This window comes from Plecotus auritus, assembly GCF_963455305.1.
Source record: "Plecotus auritus genome assembly, chromosome: 4".
Lineage (NCBI taxonomy): Eukaryota > Metazoa > Chordata > Mammalia > Chiroptera > Vespertilionidae > Plecotus > Plecotus auritus.
The window spans coordinates 125093534-125117870 of record NC_137775.1 but is presented as its reverse complement, the minus strand read 5'-3'; the positions used below and the strand labels follow the sequence as shown (position 1 = coordinate 125117870).

Sequence of the window (24337 nt, the reverse complement as noted above, 5' to 3'; positions counted from 1 at the left end):
TATCTCCATTTCATTTTCCAAGTACTGTTAAACTCCCTCCACCTGCCTCACTGGTCAATAGTCTTCATTCAAGTTCTTCCTCAATAAAAATATTTCAATGACTTTCTCTTACCTAAGGTTCTCCACCAAATAAAGCCAAGGAGAATGTCTTGAAGTAAAATATAAAAAAGAACCAGGGTCTATATATCAAACAATTTTTGTCTCATATGACATCAAAATACGTAATTTTTCCTCTGTGAAAGACCTAACATCTAAGTTGATTATTTTCATAGTTTTAGTCATTGATTCATTCATTTATCATTTATTAACTCAATAGAAATTTATGATTTCCTACTATGTGGCAGGCATTGTTTCAGGCAAATGGTTCACTTCAGTGAAATAAAACAGACAAAAATGTCTGTTCCTGGAAAGCTGACATTCTACTGGGGGAAGATAGATAAACAATAAACATAAATAAAATATATCGGTTATCAAAATTTTAATTTCAGAGAAATATTAAGTTTGAGAGGAAACTGTCATGGGTAATTGTTCTGCCAAAGCTATACTGATTCATGTTGCAAACTTTCATGAATGCGGTAATTATCCTTAATTGCTAATTTATAAGGCATAGAAAGAAAGTCATATGGTAACTGCTTTATCATATTACATTAATAAAGTGACATTCTAGAAAAATGATCTTGGTCCTACCTGACACATTAGGAGGTTTGTGAAAATAGCTGTAACAATGAGTCAGTTTGATTGAGGTTATGGATTAGACATTTCTCAGCTCCGCCAAGAAAGATTGCAGAGGGACTCTGCGTGATTCAGAGGAACTGGCTTCAGGGCACACATGGGATGGTGACAAAAGCTGAAATAAGCCAGCTGAGAAGGAAAATGGAGACTCAAACTGTTCAAACCCACTTATAGGTTTACTAGGAGATTTACACTTCATGGGTAGCCACTAAAATGTTGCTCAGCAACAGGAACACCACATTAGATCTTCATTAGATCCTTATAAACTATTTGGTGCATTTAACTCTTAAACTTCCAGACCACAGACACCAGAAAATAGAATAATTCTTAAAAACCTAACCACACGATATTTAGGGCAAAGAAAGCGATGGTACAGAAATCCTTAAGCATGTCAATGAAGCCAGTATTTTTTTCACAGCCCAAAGCAAAAATCATCTTGGTCTGAGAATGGAATCTTATTAGCTAAGAGCATCTTATTAGCTCTACAAGGACCGGCTTAACAGGTCTACCAACATGTTAAGATATAATAGCTCTTATGTCAACCTGTTAAGATAAAACAGGTATACCTTAGCAATATTTGCCAATATGAAGACCCAATATGAAGAATGAGGACAGCTATCTAATGAACAACACTAAAATGTTACACAAAAAAAAAGGCCCAAAATAAATCCACACATTTATAATCAGTTGAATTTCAACAAGGGTGCCAAGATAATTTAATGGGGCAAGAATCCTTTCAACAAAAATTGCAAACTGGCTATCCATGTGCAAAATAATGAGGTTAACTTTTGTACATGGTGTGAGGTAGAGGTTTTGCTCAGAAAGTGAAACAAAGAGTTACCAAATCACCCAGCAATTACTATAACTATAATCAATAAGATGTAAGAGACCTAAATGTAAGAGTTAATTGATAAAACTCTTAGAAGAAAACACAAGTGTAAATCTTCGTGGCCTTGGATTAGGCAATAATTTCTTAGACATGAAATCACCTAAAAAAGCAAAAGAAACCAAAAAAAAAAAAAAAAAAAAAGATAAATTGAACTTCGTCAAAATTAAAAACATTGTGCTTGTTTAAGAAAATGAAAAGAGCCCAACCAACGTGGCTCAGTGGTTGAGCATCGACCTATGAACCAGGAGGTCACGGTTCAATCCCTGGTTGGGGCACATGCCCGGGTTGTGGGCTTGACCTCTAGTGTGGGGCGTGCAAGAGGCAGCTGATCCATAATTCTCTCTCATCACTGATGCTTCTATCTCTCTCTCCCTCTCCCTTCCTCTCTGAAATCAATAAAAAATATGTATTTAAAAAAAAGAAAATGAAAAGAAAAACATGTATTGAATAAAAGTCTAGAATCTAGAATAAAGAACTATCATAACCCAACAATAAAGGCAACCCAATTAAAAAGGGACAAAGGGAGAAACCAAGATGGCGGCATAGGTAAGCACCTAACTGCTGCCTCGCACAACAATTTCAAAACTACAACTAAAAGACAGAACGGACACCATCCAGAACCACAGGAAGGCTGGCTGAGTGGAAATTCTACAACTAGAAGGAAAGAGAAAAGCTCACAGAGAATTGAAGGTATGGCAAAGGGTCTTTGTGCGCGCAGAGAGGAAGGGTGGCTGAGAGCCTGGCTGACTTTCTCTGGCGGGAGGGGGAAGGAAGCCCCCGACTGCACTGAACCCCAGCTCCGACTGCACTGAACCCCAGTTCCGGGCGAAACCCCGTGGACCCAGGCTCATACAGGGGGAGTCTGGACTGTCAGGTAGAGAGAAAGGCACTTGGAGACTCAGAGACCCAGGGGAGACCCGGGGGAGCTCCGGCAGGCAGGGATCTGGGGGCACGCGCGTCAGTGTGCACAAAGACTGCGGAGGTTGCGACAGGCTTTCCCTAGCAGAAGGGAGTCGGAAGCTCCTGACTGCACTAAACCCCAGTTCTGACGGCACTGAACCCCAGTTCCAGGTGAGCCCCTGGGGACCCACACTCTTACGGGGGGGAATCTGGACTCTCGGGTGGAGACTCGGGAGCCGGGGAAGGCAGAGGTCTGGAGGCGCGCGCACCAGTGCGCACAAAGACTGCGGAGGTTGCCACAGGCTTTCCCTAGTGGAAGGGAGTTGGAAGCTCCTGACTGCACTGAGCCCCAGTTCTGACTGCACTGAACCCCAGTTCTAGGCGAGCCCCTGGGGACCCACGCTCTTGCGGGGGGAATCTGGACTCTCGGGCGGAGGCTCGGGAGCCGGGGAAGGCAGAGGTATGGAGGCGCACGCGCAAGGGCAAGGCTGATGGGAAGCCAAGACTGTCTGCTCCGCCCTGAGACTCCACCCCATCCAAGCTGAGCACAGAGCCTATTGCAATTTGGCAAATCTAATCCTATAAGGCTGTCTCCAGCATCAAACTTCTCCCAGCATAGACACAGCTGATCCTCACAGCCAACTGGCCTGCAGGTCAATTCCTCCCAGTGATACCAACAACAATTAAGACTTAACTACAACAAGGCTGTACACAGTCCACAAAGGGGTGCACCAAGAGTATCCACCTCAGGTTAACTGGGGAGGCCGACCCACTGGGCCATATAGAAAACCTAGCACACAAAGCTACCCTACCAACTCAGGGAATCAGTGAAAATGCGGCGTCCAAGAATCAGATCACAAACGAAAGAAATGGAGGAAAACAAACGACTGGATATAGAATTCAAAACCACGGTTATAAGGCTTTTCAAGAATATCCTAGAAAAGGCCGATAAATATAACAAGACCCTCGAAGATATGAAAAAGGACCAACTAGAAATTAAACATACACTGACTGAAATAAAAAATATTATACAGAGACCCAACAACAGACTAGAGGAACACAAGAATCAAGTCAAAGAATTGAAATACAAAGAAGCAAAAAACACTCAACCGGAAAAGCAAAAAGAGAAAAAAATCCAAAAAGTTGAAGATAGTGTTAAGAAGCCTCTGGGACAACTTCAAGCATACCAACATCAAAATTATGGGGGCGCCGGAAGAAGAGAGAGAGCAAGATACTGAAAACCTATTTGAAGGAATAATAACCGAAAACTTCCCCCACCTGGTGAAAGAAATAGACTTACAAGTCCAGGAAGCGCACAGAACCCCAAACAAAAGGAATCCAAAGAGGACCACACCAAGACACATCATAATTAAAATGCCAAGAGCAAAAGACAAAGAGAGAATATTAAAAGCAGCAAGAGAAAAACAGTTAACTACCTACAAGGGAGCACCCATACGATTGTCAGCTGATTTCTCAACAGAAACTATGCAGGCCAGACGGGAGTGGCAAGAAATTTTCAAAGTGATGAATAGCAAGAACCTACAACCAAGATTACTCTACCCAGTAAAGCTATCATTCAGAATTGAAGGGCAGATAAAGAGCTTCACAGATAAGAAAAAGCTAAAGGAGTTCATCACCACCAAACCAGTATTATATGAAATGCTGAAAGGTATTCTTAAAGAAGAGGAAGAAGAAAAAAGTAAAGATAAAAATTATGAACAACAAATACATATCTATCAACAAGTGAACCTAAAAATCAAGTGAATTAAAAACCTGAGGAACAGAATAATTTGGTGAATATAATAGAATCAGGGGCATAGAAAGGGAGTGGACTGATAATTCTCAGGGGGAAAAGGGTATGGGGGGGTTCAGGAAGAGACTGGACAAAAACCATACACCTATGGATAAGGACAGTCGGGGGAGAGGTAAGGGCAGAAGGTGGGGTGGGAAACGGGTGGAGGGGAGCTATGGGGGGAAAAAGGAGAAACAATTGTAATAATCTAAATAAAGATTTATTAAAAAAAATAAAAAGGGACAAAGGATTTGAAAAGACACGTAACCAAAGAAGATATACAAATGGCCAATAGCACATGAAAAAATACTCAACATCATTAGTCATAAGGGAAATGCAAATCAAAACACCTATGACATCACTTCACAGTAATTACCATAACTATAGTCATAACACAGACAATAACAAGTATTGGCATGAATGTGGAGAAATCCAAAGCTGTACAGATTGTTGATGATGCAATCACTACAAAGAACAGTCTGGCAGCCCCTCAAAAGTTAAACGAGTTACCATATCACCCAGCAATTCCATATATATATAAGAAAAATAAAACATGTTCCAAAAAAATTGTATAAAATGTTTATTGTAATACTGTTCATAATAGCCAAAAGGAGTGGAAACAAACCAGATGTCCAAGTTATGAATAGATAAAATAAAATGTGGTTTACCCATAATATGGTATTATTCAGAAATTAAAAAGGAATGAAGTCCTGCCTGGCTGACGTGGCTTGATGGTTGAATGTTGACCTATGAACCTGGAGGTCATGGTTCAATTCCCAGCCAGGGCACATGCCTGCATTGCAGGCTTGATCCCTGGGGTGGGGGGGAGCGGCATGCAGGAGGCAGCCGATCAATGATTCTCTCTCATCACTGATGTTTCTATCTCTCTCCCTTCCTACCTGAAATCAATATAAATAAGTAAATAAAAAGAAATGAAATCCTGATTGATGCTACAACATGGTCAAATCTTGAAAACATGATGCTAAGTGAAAGAAGTCAGACAGAAAAAGCCAAATATTGAATGACTCCACTTATATGAAATGTCTAGAATAGGCAAATCTATAGAGACAGAAAGTAGACCAGTGGTTCCCAAAGGCTGAAAGGAGGGAAAAACAGAAAGTAACTGTTAATGGGTACAGGTTTTCTTTTTCTTTTGCCTTATCAATGAAAATGTCCTGGAATTAGACAGTAGTGCCAGTTTTGTAAATACAGTAAAAACCACTAAACTGTACGTATACTTTTAGAAATTGAGTTTTATAGTATGTGTATTTATTTCAATTTTTAAAAAATGTAACGTCTAATATCCTATCTAATAAAAGAGTAATATGCAAATTGACCATACCTCCGCTACAGCCACAAGCGACGCCCACCATCCAATCAGGAGGGAATATGCAAATAAACCCAACCAAGATGACTGCGGCCACGGAGAGCAGGAGGGAGGCTTGGGTTTCCCTGGCAATGGAGGAAGCCAAGCTTTCTGCCGGCCCAGGCCTTCATTCCAGGCTACAAAGTTTCAATTATAGAAGATAAATAAATCCCAACAAAAATGGCGGCAGCCACAGAGCTGCAGAGAGCAGGAGGCTAGGGTTGCCCCTGGCGGTGGAGGAAGCCAAGCTTCTGCAACCCTGGCCTGCTTTGGCCTCCGCTTAAGGCTACAAAGTTTCAATTACAGAAGATAAATAAACCCCAACAGAAATGGCTGCCGCCACAGAGCAAGCAGAAGGCTTGGCTCCGCTCCAGGCTACAAAGTTTCAATTGTAGAAGATAAATAAATCCCAGATACCAGGGCCTCCGCTTGGGTCGCCGGGGGGCGTGGCCGGCCTGCAAACCACCAGAGGCCCCTCGCCCAGGCTGTCCCACGCCCCAAGGGAACCCCCACCCTGATCCGGGACACCCTTCAGGGCAAACCAGCTGGCCCCCACCCATGCACCAGACCTCTATCCTATCTAATAAAAGAGTAATATGCAGATTGACCATCACTCCAACACACAAGATGGCTGCCCCCATGTGGTCAAAGATCCTGCCCCCATGTGGACACAAGATGGCCACCACAAGATGGCCAGCAGGGGAGGGCAGTTGGGAGGAACCAGGCCTGCAAGGGAGGGCAGTTGTGGGCGATCAGGCCAGCAGGGGAGGGCAGTTGGGAGGGACCAGGCCTGCAAGGGAGGGCAGTTGGGTGGGACCCAGGCCTGAAGGGAAGAGCAGTTGGGGGGTACCAGGTCTGCAGGGGCGGGCAGTTAGGGGTGACCAGGCCTGCAGGGGAGGGCAGTTAGGGGTGACCAGGCTGGCAGAGGAGGGAAGTTGGGGGTAACCGGGCCTGCAGGGAAGGGCAGTTAGGGGAAAACAGGCTGGCAGGGGAGCAGTTAGGCATCAATCAGGCTGGCAGGGGAGTGGTTAGGGGGTGATCAGGCTGGCAGGCAGAAGCAGTTAGGGGCAATCAGGAAGGCAGGCAGGCGAGCAGTTGGGAGCCAGCAGTCCTGGATTGTGAGAGGGCTGTCCGACTGCCCATTTAGGCCCGATTCCAGTGGGATCGGGCCTAAACGGGCAGTCAGACATCCCTCGAGGGGTCCCAGATTAGAGAGGGTGCAAAATGGGCTGAGGGACACCACACCCTGTGTACGAATTTCGTGCACCGGGCCTCTAGTAGAAGTTTAAAAGCATATGGACATAAAAATGTCAAGGGGTTTTCCATATCTTGTAGGAATATTAGATGCTTAGCTGAAACAATACTGACAACATTTTTTTAAAGGCATCCCTGTCCTGGACATTGTGCTCAGTGGTTAGAGCATCTGCCTACACACTGAAGAGTTGGATTTCCAGTCAAAGGCACATACCTGGGTTGCAGTTTGATCCTGGGCCCGGGTCAGGGGTGTATGCAGGAGGCAACCAATCAATGTGTCTCTCTCGCACTGATGTTTCTCTCTCTCTCTCTCTCTCTCTCCCTCCCTCCTTCCCTTCCATTCACTCTACAAATCAATGGAAAAAATATCCTTGCGTGAGTACTAACAAAAAATAAATTAAAAATAAAAAGGCAACTGACTCAGAACCTAAAGTCAGACATGGTGATTCACCACAGAATGGAAGGCTACTATAAACTTTCAAGTCCTCTGGAAATGACAAGGATCAAAGTCACAGGGAGGAAGCAAAACTGCCGTGAAATCTACAAAGCTCTTAAAAGGTGAAAATACTGAAAACAATGCAAGCTTTCTGAGAACAATACAGCAAGAACAATGAAGTCCTTTCCCTATGTGACACAGAAAGGAGAACCAGAAAGTTGGGCTGAAAGGTCCAGAATGCTCTCAGGGAGCCCACAACTGCCACAACCCAAAGGCTGCAGGTATAGGGTCTGCCAGACAAAGCAGCAAGCCAGAGAGGAAAATACCATCAGAGGATAAAGAAGGAATTGTTGTGGCTAAGAACAACTTATTACATACACTTTAATGAAGCAGAAAAATTCTAAAGAAACAGAATTAAAGCAAGAATAACTAAAAAGAAACTAAATTAGAGAAAAATTTCAGAAGTCTATCAGGAAAAGGCTTCCTATCAGCCAGAGCTATTGCCTCCACAGGAAGAATCATCTCTTGAAAATTAAAGTCATTTAGACAAAGAGCAAGCAATCCCAAAAGAACATAAGCTGTGTGGTCTGGAAGGTCTTTCCCAGGGTACTCGCCAACACAGCCAGCTTCTTCGGCCAGCCTCTTCTTTCTTTTTCTGCAAGAAGCAAACCTAGATTAAGAGAGCCCGGCATTCACATAATGAACTAGAAGCCCATGGCCTTGTGGCGTGCCATTTCACTTGCTTGGGTGAACTAGCACATTCAGCAGAGACAAGCTTAAGTGGCTGCTCCCAGGCCAGCTGTACCACAAGTTGGGCCTCAGTTTGGAAATAGGGGAGTTTAATAGTCAATCTCAGGAGAACTATAAAGATCTACAGAGAGAGGGCAGATGCAGAGAGCATCTAATCTGAGCCCTTTGATTTTACAGATGAAAAAGCAAGCAAGACAGGTAAAGTGACTTGCTTAAAATAAAGTATTGATGGCAGAGCAAGGACTAGAGCTGAAATCCCCCAATCTTGATGCCCACTAGCCACATGTAGAAAGAAGCATTTGGGGAGCTGTCTGGTAGAACGGTATCTGAGATTACCTGCTGATTATAGGTTTTTCCCAATTAAAATCTCCATTTCTATGTGCCAGCAGAGCAGATGTCAGAGACTAAAACACTAAGCAAGAAAAGCTTCCATGAGCTGGTTGCCCCAAATCAAACCAACATTTATTAAACACTACCATATGCAAGGCATAATGATTCACTGTTTGGGGTTGCCGCCAAAAATAAAAATGCCCCTTGGTATTCAAGACTATAATACAACAGAATTTCCTTCTTCTGGAAATCCAAGAAAAAAGTATTCCTGGTGACAAGCAGACTTTTCCTCCTCCCTTTAGGGGCAAATGGAGGTGAAGCAAGGGTGGCCAAGGCAGGTTGGAAAGCCTGAGATTATGCTGCAGGGGCTACTCAGTCGGTTCTGTATGTCCAGACCCTCTCCCGGTAAACTCTGACACTTCCTCCCCAATTCCAATGCTCGGAGGAAAGAGAGAAGCTCAGCCCCAATTCCTGATCCAGGGAGGGGGAGAGAGCAGCTATTCCTACCTATAGTGGCTGTAGCTGCTGTCATCTCTTATCTCTCCTCCGCATAGCACTGCCATCACTGTGTCCCTGAGCAAAATGTACACTGTACAAAAATCAAATCATAATTCAATGATAAAAAGGGGGCAGGAGGTGGGGGAGGGTGGGTGGGTGGGAAGAGATCAACCAAAGAACTTGTATGCATATATGCATACCCATAGACAGACAATGGGGTGGTGAAGGCCTGAGGTGGGGGGTGGGGATAGGCTAGAAGAGATCAATGAGAGGGGCAAAGGGGTATATATAATACTTACAACAATAAAAATTTAATTTTTAAAAAGGGGGGTAGGATAGGAGGCTTGGGTACCAGATACAGCTAAATGAAAGTATACCAGCCCTGTGGCTCGATGGTTGAACATTGACCCATGAACCAGGTCACAGTGCCAATTCCCAATCAGGGCACATATCCAGGTTGCAGACTCAATCCTCAGTAGGGAGCTTCTGAGAGACAGGATCCATGATTCTCTCATCATTGATGTTTCTATCTCTCTTTCTTTCTCCTTTCCTCTCTCTGAAATCGATTTTTAAAAATAATAAAAACACACATATATTTTTAAAAAGTATACCTGAGATCTTGAAATATCCCAGAGAAATGAAGATTTGTGGCATTCACTATTCCTCAAATTTGCTTCTGTAAAGTCATGCACATATTTTCAGAACTTACAGCAATACAGAAACTAAATTATTAAGCATAATACTCAATACTATTCAGAGTGGATCATCTCTAAAGAATATCTAATACATTTATTTTGGTTTATATGCAGAACTGACTGTAGAACTTAAAGTAATTCAAATTCTATGCTACCCATAAAAAGCATTGAATTTCTGGTTTTATTTTCCAAACCTGTTTGGAAACTCTTCCTATTTGAAATGTTGACAATCAATTTTAGATGTCAAAATAAAGAAGTACAAATCACAAATCTACCATAAATATTTCAGAGTCCTTTATTGCTAAATTAAGACACCATCCCAGAATCTTATTAAAAGCCAAGGGAGACAGTCATAAAGGAAAAATTGCCAAACAAGTAAGTCATTCCTTCCCCCACGATATGCTGGAGCCCCAGCGCACCCTACCCTCCTTCAGAACTTCACACCTCCTCAAGAAGTTAAACTGAAGGCTATGTGGCCATGATCTGGAACGTGCTGTGTTATCTTCACTGCTTATTCTTCTCTATATTGGCTTTCAGATTCTCCTGTTGATAATCAAACACATCTTCTTCTGAATCAAGAGTAAGAGAGAAACTTTCATTCAGAGCGCCCATACAGGACCTCTTAAGAATTTAATGGAGTCAAGCAGTCTGGCTAGCAGCCCTACACTGCCTGCAAGGTAGGAAAGTTATTCTTCTAGAGCTAGGCTCACAATGACTAACAAGGGCAGAGCAGGGTTAAAAGCGAGCTGAGCCTGTGCCCCACCGAGAGGCTGCGGGAGGTCTCAGGAGATTCTAAAGCTCTCACTGGAGAGGAGTTTAACAAGATAACTGGGCTTTTAAGTAATAGAGGCAGCCTCCAGGCCTCTGGGCTGTGAAAGGGCTCACCTGCCAAGAGTAATAACACAAGCAATTACCACACATAGAATAATAGATCTCAGCCAGATTCAGGGACCCAGGTCCCAGAGTTTCCTCTCCCTTAAGACAGTGGAAAGGGAGGAACAGACTACACCACTTCTATGAAGACCCGGGAGAGTCCTGTTAGGTGAGCAGATAAATTACACTTGGCATAATGATCCACTGTTTGGGGTTATTGCCAAAAATAAAAATGCCCCTTGGTTTTCAAAGCTATAATACAAAGGAATTTCCCTCCGGGAACAGAATTCATAGGTTTAAAAGTTCACTACCATCACGTTAGTGTATTTCAAAGACTAGAAACAGAAACTCAGAAGCCTTATTCATTGTTCCCTTCTCTCCTCCAAACTTCCAGGACCTGCTGTCACTTCAGGCAAGCTGCCTTCACTTGCACATAGAATACAGATTACTCACAGCTGCTTTTATGAATATTCCCACCTGTACTTACCCATTTCTCCTAATTTTTATCTCATCCACTTTATTCCTTTAACTCTGTCAAGTCCTGTCACTTTCACCATCTCCCCAGAAAAGATTTTTAAGACCAAAAACAGATCTGAAAATATCATATCTGATTTATCCAACCTATTCTCCAAGAAAACCAAGTATTTAAATTTTCAAGTCCCCCTTTTCACCATAAAACAAAGCTACCTGCCTCAAGTGAACAGCTTTATTCAGAATCAAGTGTATAGCCTTGGGTCTCAAGCCTAGGATGCCTACTCTCCATAAAACGCTTTCTTCTCAGCCACAAGACCCTCTTCCTCCAAGTCATCTTACAAGCTAGGCTTATAGAACTATCCACATTCTGTTTATATTGGTCTGTGAACTGTGCCACCCCACATTCTTTTTCCCAGACTTAACTGTTCTTACTAAGCCCACTAATATATATTTTATCACTCAAATCAGGACACTTTGAGAATGAAAAGGGGTACTACTGATAATTATGCCAAGACAACAGGTGTAAACCGAAACACCTCTGGGCAGACTGGGATGTAAGTCACCTGTCCTTACAAAGGTTTCAAGGCCAGGTAAGGGGCTATGGCTGTTCTTCCCTGTGGTTTTGGGGAACTGGCAAAGAGGACCAAAAAACCCCAAAGAAATCTGGATTGCCCAGTCCCCCTTAGGGCAAAGAAAATAGAAAATGTTTTACATTATAGTGAAAAGTTTGTTCTAAAAATATCAACTTCAAGTTTTGATAAGTGTTTTTTTGGAGTGTTGAGGGTGGGGGGAGTGAGTGATATAAGAGTGTTGGAGGAAGGAGATGAAATGCAAACTGAACCTTAAGTACCAGAGGCTCTGGCAGTGGTCGGCAAACTCATTAGTCAACAGAGCCAAATATCAACAGTACAACGATTGAAATTTCTTTTGAGAGCCAAATTTTTTAAACTTAAACTTCTTCTAACGCCACTTCTTCAAAATAGACTCGCCCAGGCCATGGTATTTTGTGGAAGAGCCACACTCAAGGGGCCAAAGAGCCGCACGTGGCTCACTAGCCGCAGTTTGCCAACAACTGGACTAGAGGGTTGCTGGGAGGATGGGGGCAGGAGCCAGAACTTTGTCTGCTATAGTTTTGCCTAACTAACCACACCTGTGCCAATGAATAACAACTATTACTCACTCAATTGCCCTTTTTCCCACATTACTTGAATTTGTTTCATCACTCCTAAACAGCAGTACAATGGATGATACCTCTGAAGTTCAGAAGAGTTCTCCACCTGCCAGTGTACAGGGTTCTGCCGTGACAATGTTTCCCCGACTCAAGTTTCAGACCAGTCAAGTTGCCCCCACCCCTCAAAAATAGGGACTGACACGTTATCCACTTTTTATTTTGCCAAGGACATTAAGTGAAGCAAGTGCCATCACACTCTTTATAAAATAAAGGACACCCTAGCCAGTTTGGCTCACTGGATAGAGCATCGGCCTGCAGACTGAAGGGTCCCAGGTTAGATTCAGGTCAAGGGCACATGCCCGGTTTGCAGGCTCAATCCCCAGTAGGAGGCGTGCAGGAGGCAGCCAATCAATGTTCTCTCTCATCATTGATGTTTCTATCTCTCTCTCCCTCTCCTTTCCTCTCAGAAATCAATAAAAAATATTTTTTTAAAAAAAGGAAGAACATTTTAGGCCCCCCAAAATAGTAAACATATAATCTCAAATTGAACAACTTTAAATTCACAAAACTTATCAGGTGTCCTTATATGCTAACATAAGAATACATCGTGAAAAACCAAAAACATACATCAATAGAAAAGACTGCATGAGTAAGTGCACCCAAACTATAGGCTACTTCTCAATCTTAAAGAATGAGGTGGACCTATAATTATAACATTGTAAGTCGTGACAAATAATTTAAAAAGAAAAAAGTAAATTGCAGGACACATACAGTATGACCCCATTTGTTTCTTTAAAAAAAAAAAAAAAAAAGGAAGGGTATACTAGCATATGCATGACAGAAGGTTTAGAAGCACATTTACTTAGGGGAATGAGAATGAATGATAGAGCAATGAGGGGTAAAAAGGGCACAGGGAGAGATTTTTGTATTTCACTTTACATCTATACTGTTTAAAATATTAAGTCCAAATTTTAAGTATCAGGCATGCTCTCCCTCCTGGGAGCATGCCTGTGCCTTTCCCTTCACCCACTTCTTCCCCCAGGGCGTGCATCTCCTAAACTCTAAAGGTTCCCACAAGACTTGCAACTAGGGGAGCAATGGACATGGGTAGCTAGTTCATCCCAGGCTAACCCCCTGAACATGCCCCTCAGGCCCCCTTTTCTCTGATTTCTCAGTGAGCCAAAGCAGCCCAGCCTAGGCTCTCTCCTGTAGCTTCTTCTGTCCTAAGTCCTTCCTTGTCTCACTGTCCCCAGCTTTAATAAACATATTCTCAAAATCAATAAATAAATAATTTTAACTAAAATATAAACAACCATTACATTACTAATTTTGGATGGTATTCACCTGAGCATTTTGAAGGAATTCAAGGATGAACCTGAAAACTGCTGGTCAGAATGAGGAATGGCCACCAAGCAAACTGCAAATGTGCTACCTAATCCAAAAGACTTTGAAGACTTGCAAATTACAAGAAACTTTTATTGCCATATTAGACAAGTTAGTGGAATAAAAAGTAAAGACTTAGACCACCAAGGAGGTCATTTGAGGTTTTACTGTTGTTAAAGAACGGGGCTGATAAACAAGAAACAGAATAGATACACACAGTCAAACCAAAAGGCCCAAGTGTGTGGCTACTAAGGATTACAAAGGCAGAAAGTGAGGAACACAGAATCTTCATGTTTTTTGCTAACACTAAAGACTTCCATAGTAATAATGTGCTAAGTTATTAGTGCCAAATTATTGGAAGATCTTGGGAATCTATGTGAATAGAAAGAAAACTGGCAACTGAGTGTTAAAATGAGCGTACGTCTGGCCCTGGCCGGCATGACTCAGTGGTTAGAACATCAACCAGAGCACTGAAAGGTAGTGAGTTCAATTCCCAGTCAAGGGCATGTACCTGGGTTGCCGGTTTGATTCCGGGTCCCAGGTGGCGAGTGTGTGAGAGGCAACCAATCCAAGTGTCTCTCTCACATCAATGTTTCTCCCTCCCTCCTTTCCATTCTCTCTGAAAAGCAAGGGTAATAACATTTTTTTTTTTTTAAATGAGCATACTGGTATGTCCTAAGTTAGGCATATAAAACAACTTCTCAGCTGTCAGTCATGATGCAAGAATGGATCCCAGAGTCACCGTAAAAGGACCCTAAGGACATCACCCCAATATTAAGCTGTAGATTAAAAGCAATGCAAAGTGTCCTGGGAACCATCAAGACAAGTGCTTAAAAAAAGAGACAAACTACTATCCTCCCCTCATATAAAATTCTGGTTTACCTGCCCCAACATACATGTTTTATCATCTGTGTCCTGCCCCTTCAACTACATACCATACAGAAGTTTTAAAAGGGTAAGTTGGTCTCAAATGCCAGCCCCTGGATCAATCCCAAACCAACCCTTTCAGAACCATCCAGAATTTTTTTCAAAATACAGTTTCTCAGAACACACTTCTATCTACTCACTTCACCTGTACATTCTAAGTCAATGCCTCTGAAACACCTTCTAGGTGGTCGTAAAAAAAAATGACCTGTTTAGGAAATCAATGAGTTCCTTCTTTCTCTCTAAATCTACTCCCCAAAAGGACTTAAGAAGTCCTACAATAAAAATAAATAAATAAATAAATAAATAAACTCAAAAAAGAAACCACGTGAGGAACTACCAAAAATAGATTAACACAGTTGCTATACTTGCACGTTAAATGGAAGTGGAAAAGATCTGCAGAAGACCATTAGAATGATCTGAAGGAAGATGCTCTGGCCTCAAAGTGTGAAAAGCAGAGCTCAGCACTCTATTGTGCCCCACGCTCCCACCATACTCCCCCAGTCAAGAGCAGGGCCAGTATATTCGCCGAAACCGGTTTGGCTCAGTGGATAGAGCGTCAGCCTGCAGACTGAAGGGTCCCGGGTTCGATTCCAGTCAAGGGCATGTACCTTGGTTGCGGGCACATCCCCAGTGGGAGGTGTGCAGGAGGCAGCTGATCGATGTTTCTCTCTCATCGATGTTTCTAGCTCTCTATCCCTCTCCCTTCCTCTCTGTAAAATATCAATAAAATATATTTAAAAAAAAAAAAAAAAGAGCAGGGCCAGTATAAACTCTCCCCGTGAGCTACAGGTTCCCAGAGTGCTCCTCATCCCCGCCCTTCTCAAAACAAGACCTACTGCACCAGGAGGTCAAGGTAAAACCCACTGCCACCATGTTCCTCCAGGTCTCAAACAACCATTCCCACTAGTCCAGTGGTCGGCAAACTGCGGCTCGTGAGCCACATGCAGCTCTTTGGCCCCTTGAGTGTGGCTCTTCCACAAAATACCACGGCCTGGGCGAGTCTATTTTGAAGAAGTGGCATTAGAAGAAGTTCAAGTTTAAAAAATTTGGCTCTCAAAAGAAATTTCAATCGTTGTACTGTTGATATTTGGCTCTGTTGACTAATGAGTTTGCCGACACTGCACTAGTCTATCCTAATACCACTACTCAACTCAGAAACCGGCCTGGCTCACTCTTATCTACTCACTCCACCTGTCCATTCACTCTGCCACACTAGAAAACTTTCTCCCACCCCCAAGAAAAGCAAGCAATAGAAACAGAAAACATGTCTCATGCAGAATAAGCAGCAATTCAAAGTGAAGCCCACCATAAGGTATGACATTTCTCAGTTTTGATTCGTCATGCCTAAAAGACATGTAATATAGGGTTTCTTATTCAATCCAGACTTTTAGGACTGGAAGGAGCTTAGAGACAATGAATCCATCTGCCTCATTTAAGCAAAAAGTCAAGTCTGACAGGTGGAATCTTATCCCACATCACCAGATGGAGAACAGCAGCATCTGGACTAGAACTTGTCTCCCCTGAATCCCAGGCCAAGGATCTCTCTTCTCTGCCAGATTGCTTCTCAGGAACAGTGTTAATAAATTAGATTTATTAACCTTAAGCACAGATTCTCCAAATCTCCTCAATTCCTCCTATTACACATGGATTTGTTGTTACAAGACCATCCCAAGCAGGCTACTTTTCAAAATGTGTTAAGGCATAAAGAGAGAGAAGAGATGGTGCCTTAAGTCGCTCATCATAAGCATATAAATAGAGAAAATGTGTCAAGCCCAGTTTATATAGCAAACTGAACATCTCAAAAATGATATCTGAAAATGTCATCTACATTTCCATTAGGTTTATTTTTTCTGTAACTTCCTAATGTAAAAAAAAAAAAAGCCAACTTAATCGAAAAATAAAATTTTTTAAAAATGCCAACTGAAACCACTGTTCTTTTTTTCCCTAAACATTAGAACTAAGTGAGAAAAACATAACATTTATTTATCATATTGAGTCTCATTGAAAATAAGTGAAATCCCACAACACTCCATCTGCATCAAATGTTCACAACCTGTAATTCTGTATAAATTTCTGCTGTAAAAACAATAAGCATATGTCAGTCTCCCAAGAGAGGGAGCAGCAACAGAACCAGGGTGTGTATCCATCTCCCAACAAGAAATAAGAGAAAAAGCTGCATAAGCCCAGTAAGAGTTGACTCCTTTTACTTCATTCCCTGTCCCTGACAAGGCAAAGAATTTCCTACAATTTTTAGGTATGCTCTTCCTTAGAGACATAAAATAAAAGCAAAGACCAGACCCCAAAGGATATCTACTGCAACACTGCTAGAACCACACCTGTAAGGTGAATAGCCAGCCCATGCTAAGAAGTGAGTGCACAACCTTCTTACCTGGATTCAAAAACCCAGCCAATTTCCTCTTTTGAACTTACAAATAGAAACTAAAATTTTCACTTATTTCCCAAATTCCACTCTCCAAGCAACAGAAGTATGAACACTGGTAAGTTCTACATGCTAGTTCACTCTGAACCTGCTTTTAGCATTTATCTTCTCATCCAGGTCCCTTCCATTGGAAGACAGGTACAGGTTTCCCCTACCATCCGAAAGTATTATGGTCCTATGAAAACTTACGTAAGCTGAAATGAGGTCAAGTGAAGAAGCAATTACCATTAACTTACATGGAAAAATTTGAGTGTTCCCAGACCAAAAATTCAATACATACAATGTCTTTTTTTTTTTTCGTTCACCACAATGAAAATGCTTAATTACGTCCAGTTTTACACTAAGCATAAAACTCTCTTAGGCTTTTCTGATACTTTAGGACACATCTTGCTAAGGGATGCACAAAATAAATTAAGATAAAATACAGATGCTCAAAGACACAATTCAAAGCTACTGAAGCTTGATGCTGAGGCGTTGAGTGTGATTTCTGGGGAAGGAGTCTGGCATTGCCACACTTGCTGCTCAAAGTGCACGTTGCCTCCACAAGGGCTTGCTACACAACAAATGCTGAATGCCATTCTTACTTCTCACCTTTTTTCATAAAAGCAAAAATTCTCTTTAGATTGCTTTTCATTTAGCAAAAACCGCTACTAATGTAGGTCTTTCATAAAAGCTAAGTAGCATAATACAAACTTCCATAAAGCAGGGGATACCTGTAGTGACTTTGGGAATATGCAGGAGTGGCTAATAGGATGTCAAAAACCTTAGCCTTGCCCTACCCCGTTGGCTCAGTGGATAGAGCATCAGCTAGGGACTGAAGAGTCCCAGGTTCGATTCCAGTCAAGAGCACATGCCGGGTGGCTAGCTCAATCCCCAATAGGGGGCATGCAGGAGGCAGCCCATCAATGATTCTCTCTCATCATTGATGTTTCTATCTCTCTCTCCCTTCCTCTCTGAAATCAATAAAAATATATTTTTTAATAAAACTTAGCCTTGGCCCTGTAAGAAACATGAATATGAACAAAAGCAGATATGTTTTTACCAGGCTGCCAGTTTACATTTATTCAGTGGATTTAATGTCAGCTATTAATCTCATCAGAGTATCAGAACAATGACCACCTCCACTGCTTTTCTGCCTTTTATCACCCTCAAACACAAATATTAATAACTGAGACTAAATCCATACCATCTAAGTGGAACATTGAACTCGGAAGAAATTTAAGAGCTACTATAAAAACACTAAAGATAATCATCAATGGCAACGCTAGGGCCTTTGCACTTGCTGTTCAGTGAGCCTGAACACACTTCCTCTATAGTTGGTTCTCTGATGTCCATCATATCTCAGTACAAATGCTGAAAGAACCCCTTGCTAAACACCCTGCCTAAACAAGCCACCCCTTCTCTTTTTCCCAACCACTCTGCCCAATTCCCCTACCTGAAATCACTATTTATATTACCATGCTTATTTCTTACTTACTTGTTTATTGTCTGTCTCCTCCTTGAACCTTAATGGAAGGATTCGGATCTACTTTTTTAACTCCAATATCCAGACAGAGCCTGACACAGCAGATGATCAAAAAATATGTGTTCAAGAAAGAAAGAAAATATGATTGCTCATCAATCTATATAATTAGTTAGCACATGGCAGAAGCCACTATTAGCATAACTAGAGCCAGACAGATGCTTCCTTTTCACACAGAAAAAGTGACAGAAAGCCTTGAAGATGTAGTAAAAACAATCTTACTTACAACCTTGATTGAAAGTTTCCATGTTACCTGCTGGGAAGTGGGCAATTTTAAGACTGCAGGGAAAAGTCTTCCATCATATTCTATCTACTTCTTTGCAAATGGCTCTATAAAGTATCATTATTCAGCTCCCTTGTTTGTCCCTTTGAGTAGAATAAGGGTACTTTCAGTAGCTTAGGAAAGGTTTTCTTTTTTTCTTTCACAGCCTGCATGAGGTTAAGTGCACAAAGGAAGGAACATGTTAGCATACTACTACTCTCGGTGCACACTACACTCTGGGAAGACACATACTGCTTAGTTCAGAAACCTAAGAGACACTTAGCTAAAATTATATAAATTACTAGAGGCCCAGTGCATTTGGGGGGGGGGGGGGTAGGTTCCCTTAGCCCGGCCTGCGCCCTCTCGCAATCCAGGACCCCTGGGGGGGTGTCCAATTGCCAGCTTAGGCCCTAGGCCGGCAGTCGGACATCCCCCAAGGGGTCCTTAGCCCTGCTGTGGAGGCGGGAGAGGCTTCTGGCTGAGCCGGGCTTCTGGCTGAGCGGTGTTCCCCTGTGGGAGCACACTGACCACCAGGGGGCAGCTCCTGCATTGAGCGTCTGCCCCCTGGTGGTCAGTGCACATCATAGCAACCGGTCGTTCTGACGTTCGGTTAATTTGCATATTAGCCTTTTATTATATAGGATAGGTAGCATTTCCTACAGGTTGTAGGAAATTTCCTACTGGAGAAATTTCTACTAAGCTGCTCACCAGGAAGTCTAACTCCTGCTTTACAACAACTTAGCAGTACAATTCCTGTTGAAGGAAAAAATTGTGGCCACCTCCTCCCTCCTTTAGGTGGACCTCTGCCACAGTCACCTAGTGAGAATCATGGTTCTTACCATAAAGCCAAAGACTGGCAGAGGGATTTATTTCCCCTTTGGAGGCAATTAAATGAAGTAGGGTAAAATGGGAACTGGGATTTGGCACTGTCCTCCCTTTGGCCTTCCACCCATAAGCAATATAAGGTATGCTGCTTCCAAGGCCGCTTCTGATAAGCACAGGAGATTCAAGAACTGTGGTCGATTCATTCTGCTGTTGCGAAAGCAGCTGTGGGCTCCAGATTGAAAAGAAGACATGCAAACATACCAAGTTAGATGGGAACGATAGAGTGAAAAGGCAGAGAAAAGGGCTCTATCCCCAAAACAGAAAGTAACTTAGGTCAGTACAACCAGAGAAAATAGCCATCTCTCTGTAGCTGCTAAGTGGTGTGACTAAATTTTATACACTAAGTACCCCAAGACTTCTCCCAACCTAATCTGTTTAGCATGTGCTGACCATATTCTGTTGCAGCTAAATACTGTCCAGCAAATTATTCAAAGAAACCCAGAGTTAGACTCCTTTAGGGTTTTGAGAAAGTAGTAACTGATTTGACAGGCACATTTACTTTTCCAGGTTATATTTTGTCTGCCCACACACTTGCCAGTCTCATCCCAACTCAGAAAATATAAATCCACCTTCAGTTTTTCCATCATCCTTACCACCTTTTCAGTAACAGAAGGGCTCCAAAATGCTTGTGTGAACCTACTGCCCACTTCCTCCTTAAACACATTCCAGAACCAGCTCTGTCCCTTTGCTTCCACTCAAATAGCAAACACTTCCTCTACCATCACCATCATTTCAAAAAACTGGTCAAATGTAAAGATTTTTTACTATTTGATTCCCAAGTTCTTTCTTCTTTAACCTTAAAAAAGTAACAGAGAACTGCCTGGCCAGAGTGGTTTAGTTAGTTGAGCATCATCCTGTGCACCAAAGGATTGCCAGTTGATTCCCAGTCAGAGAACATACTTGGGTTGTGGCTTCGATTGTCAGGGCATGTGAGGAAGGCAACCGATGATATTTCTCTCTCACATTTCTCTCTCTCCACCCCCTGCCTCTCTCTAAACATGTCCTCCAGTGAGGATTAAAAAAAAAAAAAAAAAAAAGTAGCATAGGACTTACTAGGAGTACAAGGCAGAGACTAGAAATACTTGCACCTTTCATGGCCCTATAATCTGTTCTCTTGACCAAAAAAAGGAAGGAGTATTCCTCTTCGATGCAGCAAACCTCAAGCCTAGATCTTTTCAGACTTTCAGCTCTGCCTGAATCCAGACAAATCCAGAAGACTCACCTGAAGAGCATGCTCTGGTTAGTCTGTGTTCCAGTTTCTGCCCTTCTCCCCAAAGGCAGAAAAGCAGTGATTACAGTTTTCCTATTCATCAAATTACTTCCTTCTCACTTTCCCCTGTCCTCCTTTGGAGAGTTCTTACAAAGTAGTTCCTAGTACCACTGGAAACGATTACTCTCCAGGAAAATACAACTTTGCTTAGCAAAAGAGCCTCACACAGAGCAATTTGCCAGTGGTCAATTTTTCATTCCAGGTAAGGCTCTAACTAAGCCTGGCACAAACTGCCTATCCCTCAGCAACTCACCCAGCTTCCCTCCCCTAATCTTTGCCTGGAACTCACTCACCCATCCCCTGAATTTGGTCACAGAAAAACAGCAATGACTACTCAATCAATGCATTTTAAAAGCCTCTTCTCAGACTCAAACATGTCTTCCACTTCACACTGCTATGCACATATCGAACAGAAGCACCAAATGAAGTCACTCACCACAATAGCAGCTCCCGGATAAGACAAGGATAAAACATCTAATCTTTCCCCAGCTCAATTACAGTCCTGCAATTTTGCAGTCATGCATCACTGGCCCCACCCTTATAAATTCATACCCTGAAGTCAGAAGCATCATAGTACCATGCTGAAGAACATGTGCTTTGGCAGACAGGCCTGGTTCGAATCCCAGGTCTGCCTCTTATTAAAAATAAAAACTGCCTGCCCTTCAGTAAACTATTTTTTCTCTCTAAACCTCAGATTACACATCTGTAATATGTATCAAATAATCCTATCTACTTTAAATGAGATAATGTAAGCAAAATACTCAGCACAATACATGATCCCCGATAAACAAGTGATTGCTGATATTCAATATCCATGGGGGTAATCTGTGAGCAGGCATGGCGACCTCATAAGACTCCAGATGCCCCTGGAAGCTTCCAGAATTGGCAGAAGCAAAAATATGTTCAGTCTCATTCCACTCCCACCCCACAGATGAGAGGGGCCTGAGCAAAAGAAAAAACTCAGAGATCCATTCAGTGTTGCCAATCCCACCACCAGACCATCAAGCCATGCTTTGCTTCTATGGCTAAAGGTAAAGATCAGTGCAAATGAAAAAGCTAATGGAAGAGGAGCCCCTTCATGGGTCAGGTCAATATTCCAACAAAGGGGAAACATGTGCACCTTGGAAAGTCCCTTCTCATTCAGTTTCTGGTAAATTCTGACTCTCCATTTATGTACAAAAACAGGGGGAAACAATATTGGAAACCCTATGGATCTCAACTGGTGGCAGAATATTACCTAAAAAAAGAATACATGAGAATTAGGGGGAAAGAGAAATCTTGAAATCTAATTTACACACACACACAAGCTGAAGAGCATTTTAATCCTTGTGAAAGACAAGAAAATAGAATGTTTCTTAATCTTTCTACAACAGCAAAAAACTGTGGAGCTTTGGGGGAAAAGTGACATAAAGGATATTATTTTTGCAGTTCCAAATGGAAAAGTCAGAATTTAATCTGAAACAAAAATCTGTAAGTTTACCGTCATCACAACCAGAAAATCTGGTAACAACCAAGAAATGTCATGTTCTCAAGATTTGGGAGGGTTGGGGGATGGACAACAAAGGGGAAGTGGTAAAGAGAATTTATTATAAAATTATCATGGAGCTAAGTTTTCTACTTTAAATGAACTTTACAGGGTTTTGAATTCAAAATCCAAGAATGTAGGGAGAGGATATAAAATCTAGTGTTAAAGCTGGTAGACTGAGAATCAGAACGCTTGGGCTCTACTCCTGGCTCCAAACCAAACCACATGTGACTTTAGGCAAGTTACTGTAAGGGGTGGGAGAACAATGATCGCTAAGATTCCTACCGGCCTAACATTTTTAGGGTCAAAAAGAAGAGGGAGCACAAATATCAGGAGCTCTCAGGACTTACAGACTTGACATAAGAGGTGGAGAGGAAAAGAAGGGGAATGAGGGCCACAGAGCAAGAAAACTTGGAGTAACTGAAGATCAGAGGAAACAGAAAAGCTTCAAGATGGCCAAGTACTCCTAGAGTTCCAGGGAAGAGCGGATGTCAGGATCTCAAAAAACTGCAAACTGCTCAGCAAATGTCAAAATAGACAGGACGGGGGGGGGGGCCGAGGGGGTGAAAGACAGATATCAACCAATTATCTCTGTTAAACAATATTCGGTCTGTTCCAGGTAAACAGCCAGGAGATCTGAGTGCCGCGACCACGGAAATCACTGTGACTCCTGATGCCAGGGTGTCCAAGAGGCAAATAGAAGGGGAGTCCGTGTCGGGTTCCTTCTAGAGAGGGGATTCTGAGAATGGATGAAAAGTGAAGACGGGGGGCAGAGAAAAGGGACCTGGGAGACTCTGCAGCCTGGCGGGAGGGGAAGAGGAGCCAGCGCCAGACTCCCGCCCGGAGACAGACAGTGTTGTGGGCATCTGGGGCCCGGTTCTCACCATCTTGACAATGCCCCGCTGTACGGTGGGGACCAAGGGTCCCCCGGAGGAGCCGCCGCTCTGCGCGGAGGAAGCCATGTGTAGAGATGGAAAGACAGCGAGAAAGCCGGCTTGGAGGTGTCAATGTGGATGTCGGTGCTGGTGAGAGGCCGCTGAGCGAGGAGCGGGCTGGCGGTGAGTTGCAGACGCTGAACGGGACCGACGCGCCGGACGCTCGCAGGAGCAGCAGCGGGACTGGGATCGAAAAAGGAGACGCGATCTCCGCCGCCGCCACACGTTCTACTAGCCGCGCAAGCGTGCCAGAGCGCCACCGCCCTCCGGCCAATTAGCACCCAGAGCCTGCCCGACCTCAAGCCAATAGGCACCCACCTCTCGAAGCCCCGCCCCCTTGTCCCAAAAGTGAAGGCGAACTCCAGGAAGCGCTGAAAGAGCTGATTTGCGGTGACGGCCTAAATCTGGGGCGGGACTTCCGGGGCAGCCTAGAAGGTAGTGTCGGGAGGTGTAGTGAGAAGGAAAGGACACGTCAGCATCTGGCCACGGGGCGCGGGGGTCCTTGGGAGACCCAGGGGTAGGGCCAGCTTCGCCCACCGGCCTGGCCCCGCCCATTGCGCCCCGCCCTGCGGACCGCGGGGCAGCCCACGTGGACGCCGACGTTCCTGGAGGGCACAGTGGGATTGAGGCGTGCGTACCGGGAACCAAAGAGGCCAAGTCCTGGAGGGCTGTCAGTACTGGCTGCACACCGACTTCCGACATTTTACCTCAACTAAAAGTATGGGGAGAACTTGGAAAAGTCTGAGCATCGTGAAACCTTCTACCCACGTAGGCCCTGACACGGGACGCGGTCGCGCTTCCTTCCTGTAGTCTGGAATGTTTATCGCTCGTACTTGGGTCCCCAGTGTCTAGCACTTGTAAAGCGCCCGATTAATGTTTGCTGATGGAAAGAATCTTTAGGGGCTGACGTGTCTTTACACTTAGAAGAATGACCCTCGCCCTTCCGGCTCTTTTCAGCTGCGCCAGTGAAGTCAGGAACAGCCTCGCTGCATGCTCCCCGAGCCAGGCGGAGGCAGTCCCCTGCCCGA

The 24337-nt window shown here is 43.4% G+C and overlaps 1 protein-coding gene across 1 annotated transcript in view; it reads right to left on the bottom strand.

The window, feature by feature from the left end:
- SND1 (staphylococcal nuclease and tudor domain containing 1) overlaps positions 1–23570 on the bottom strand; it is a 495060-nt gene extending 471490 nt beyond the window's left edge. Inside the window, exon 1 of the mRNA XM_080663510.1 lies at positions 23259–23570. Within this exon, the coding sequence (XP_080519636.1) occupies positions 23259–23336 (78 nt within the window). The 5' untranslated portion in view covers positions 23337–23570. The remainder of the gene's footprint in view (positions 1–23258) is intronic.
- Positions 23571–24337: the final 767 nt, after the last annotated feature.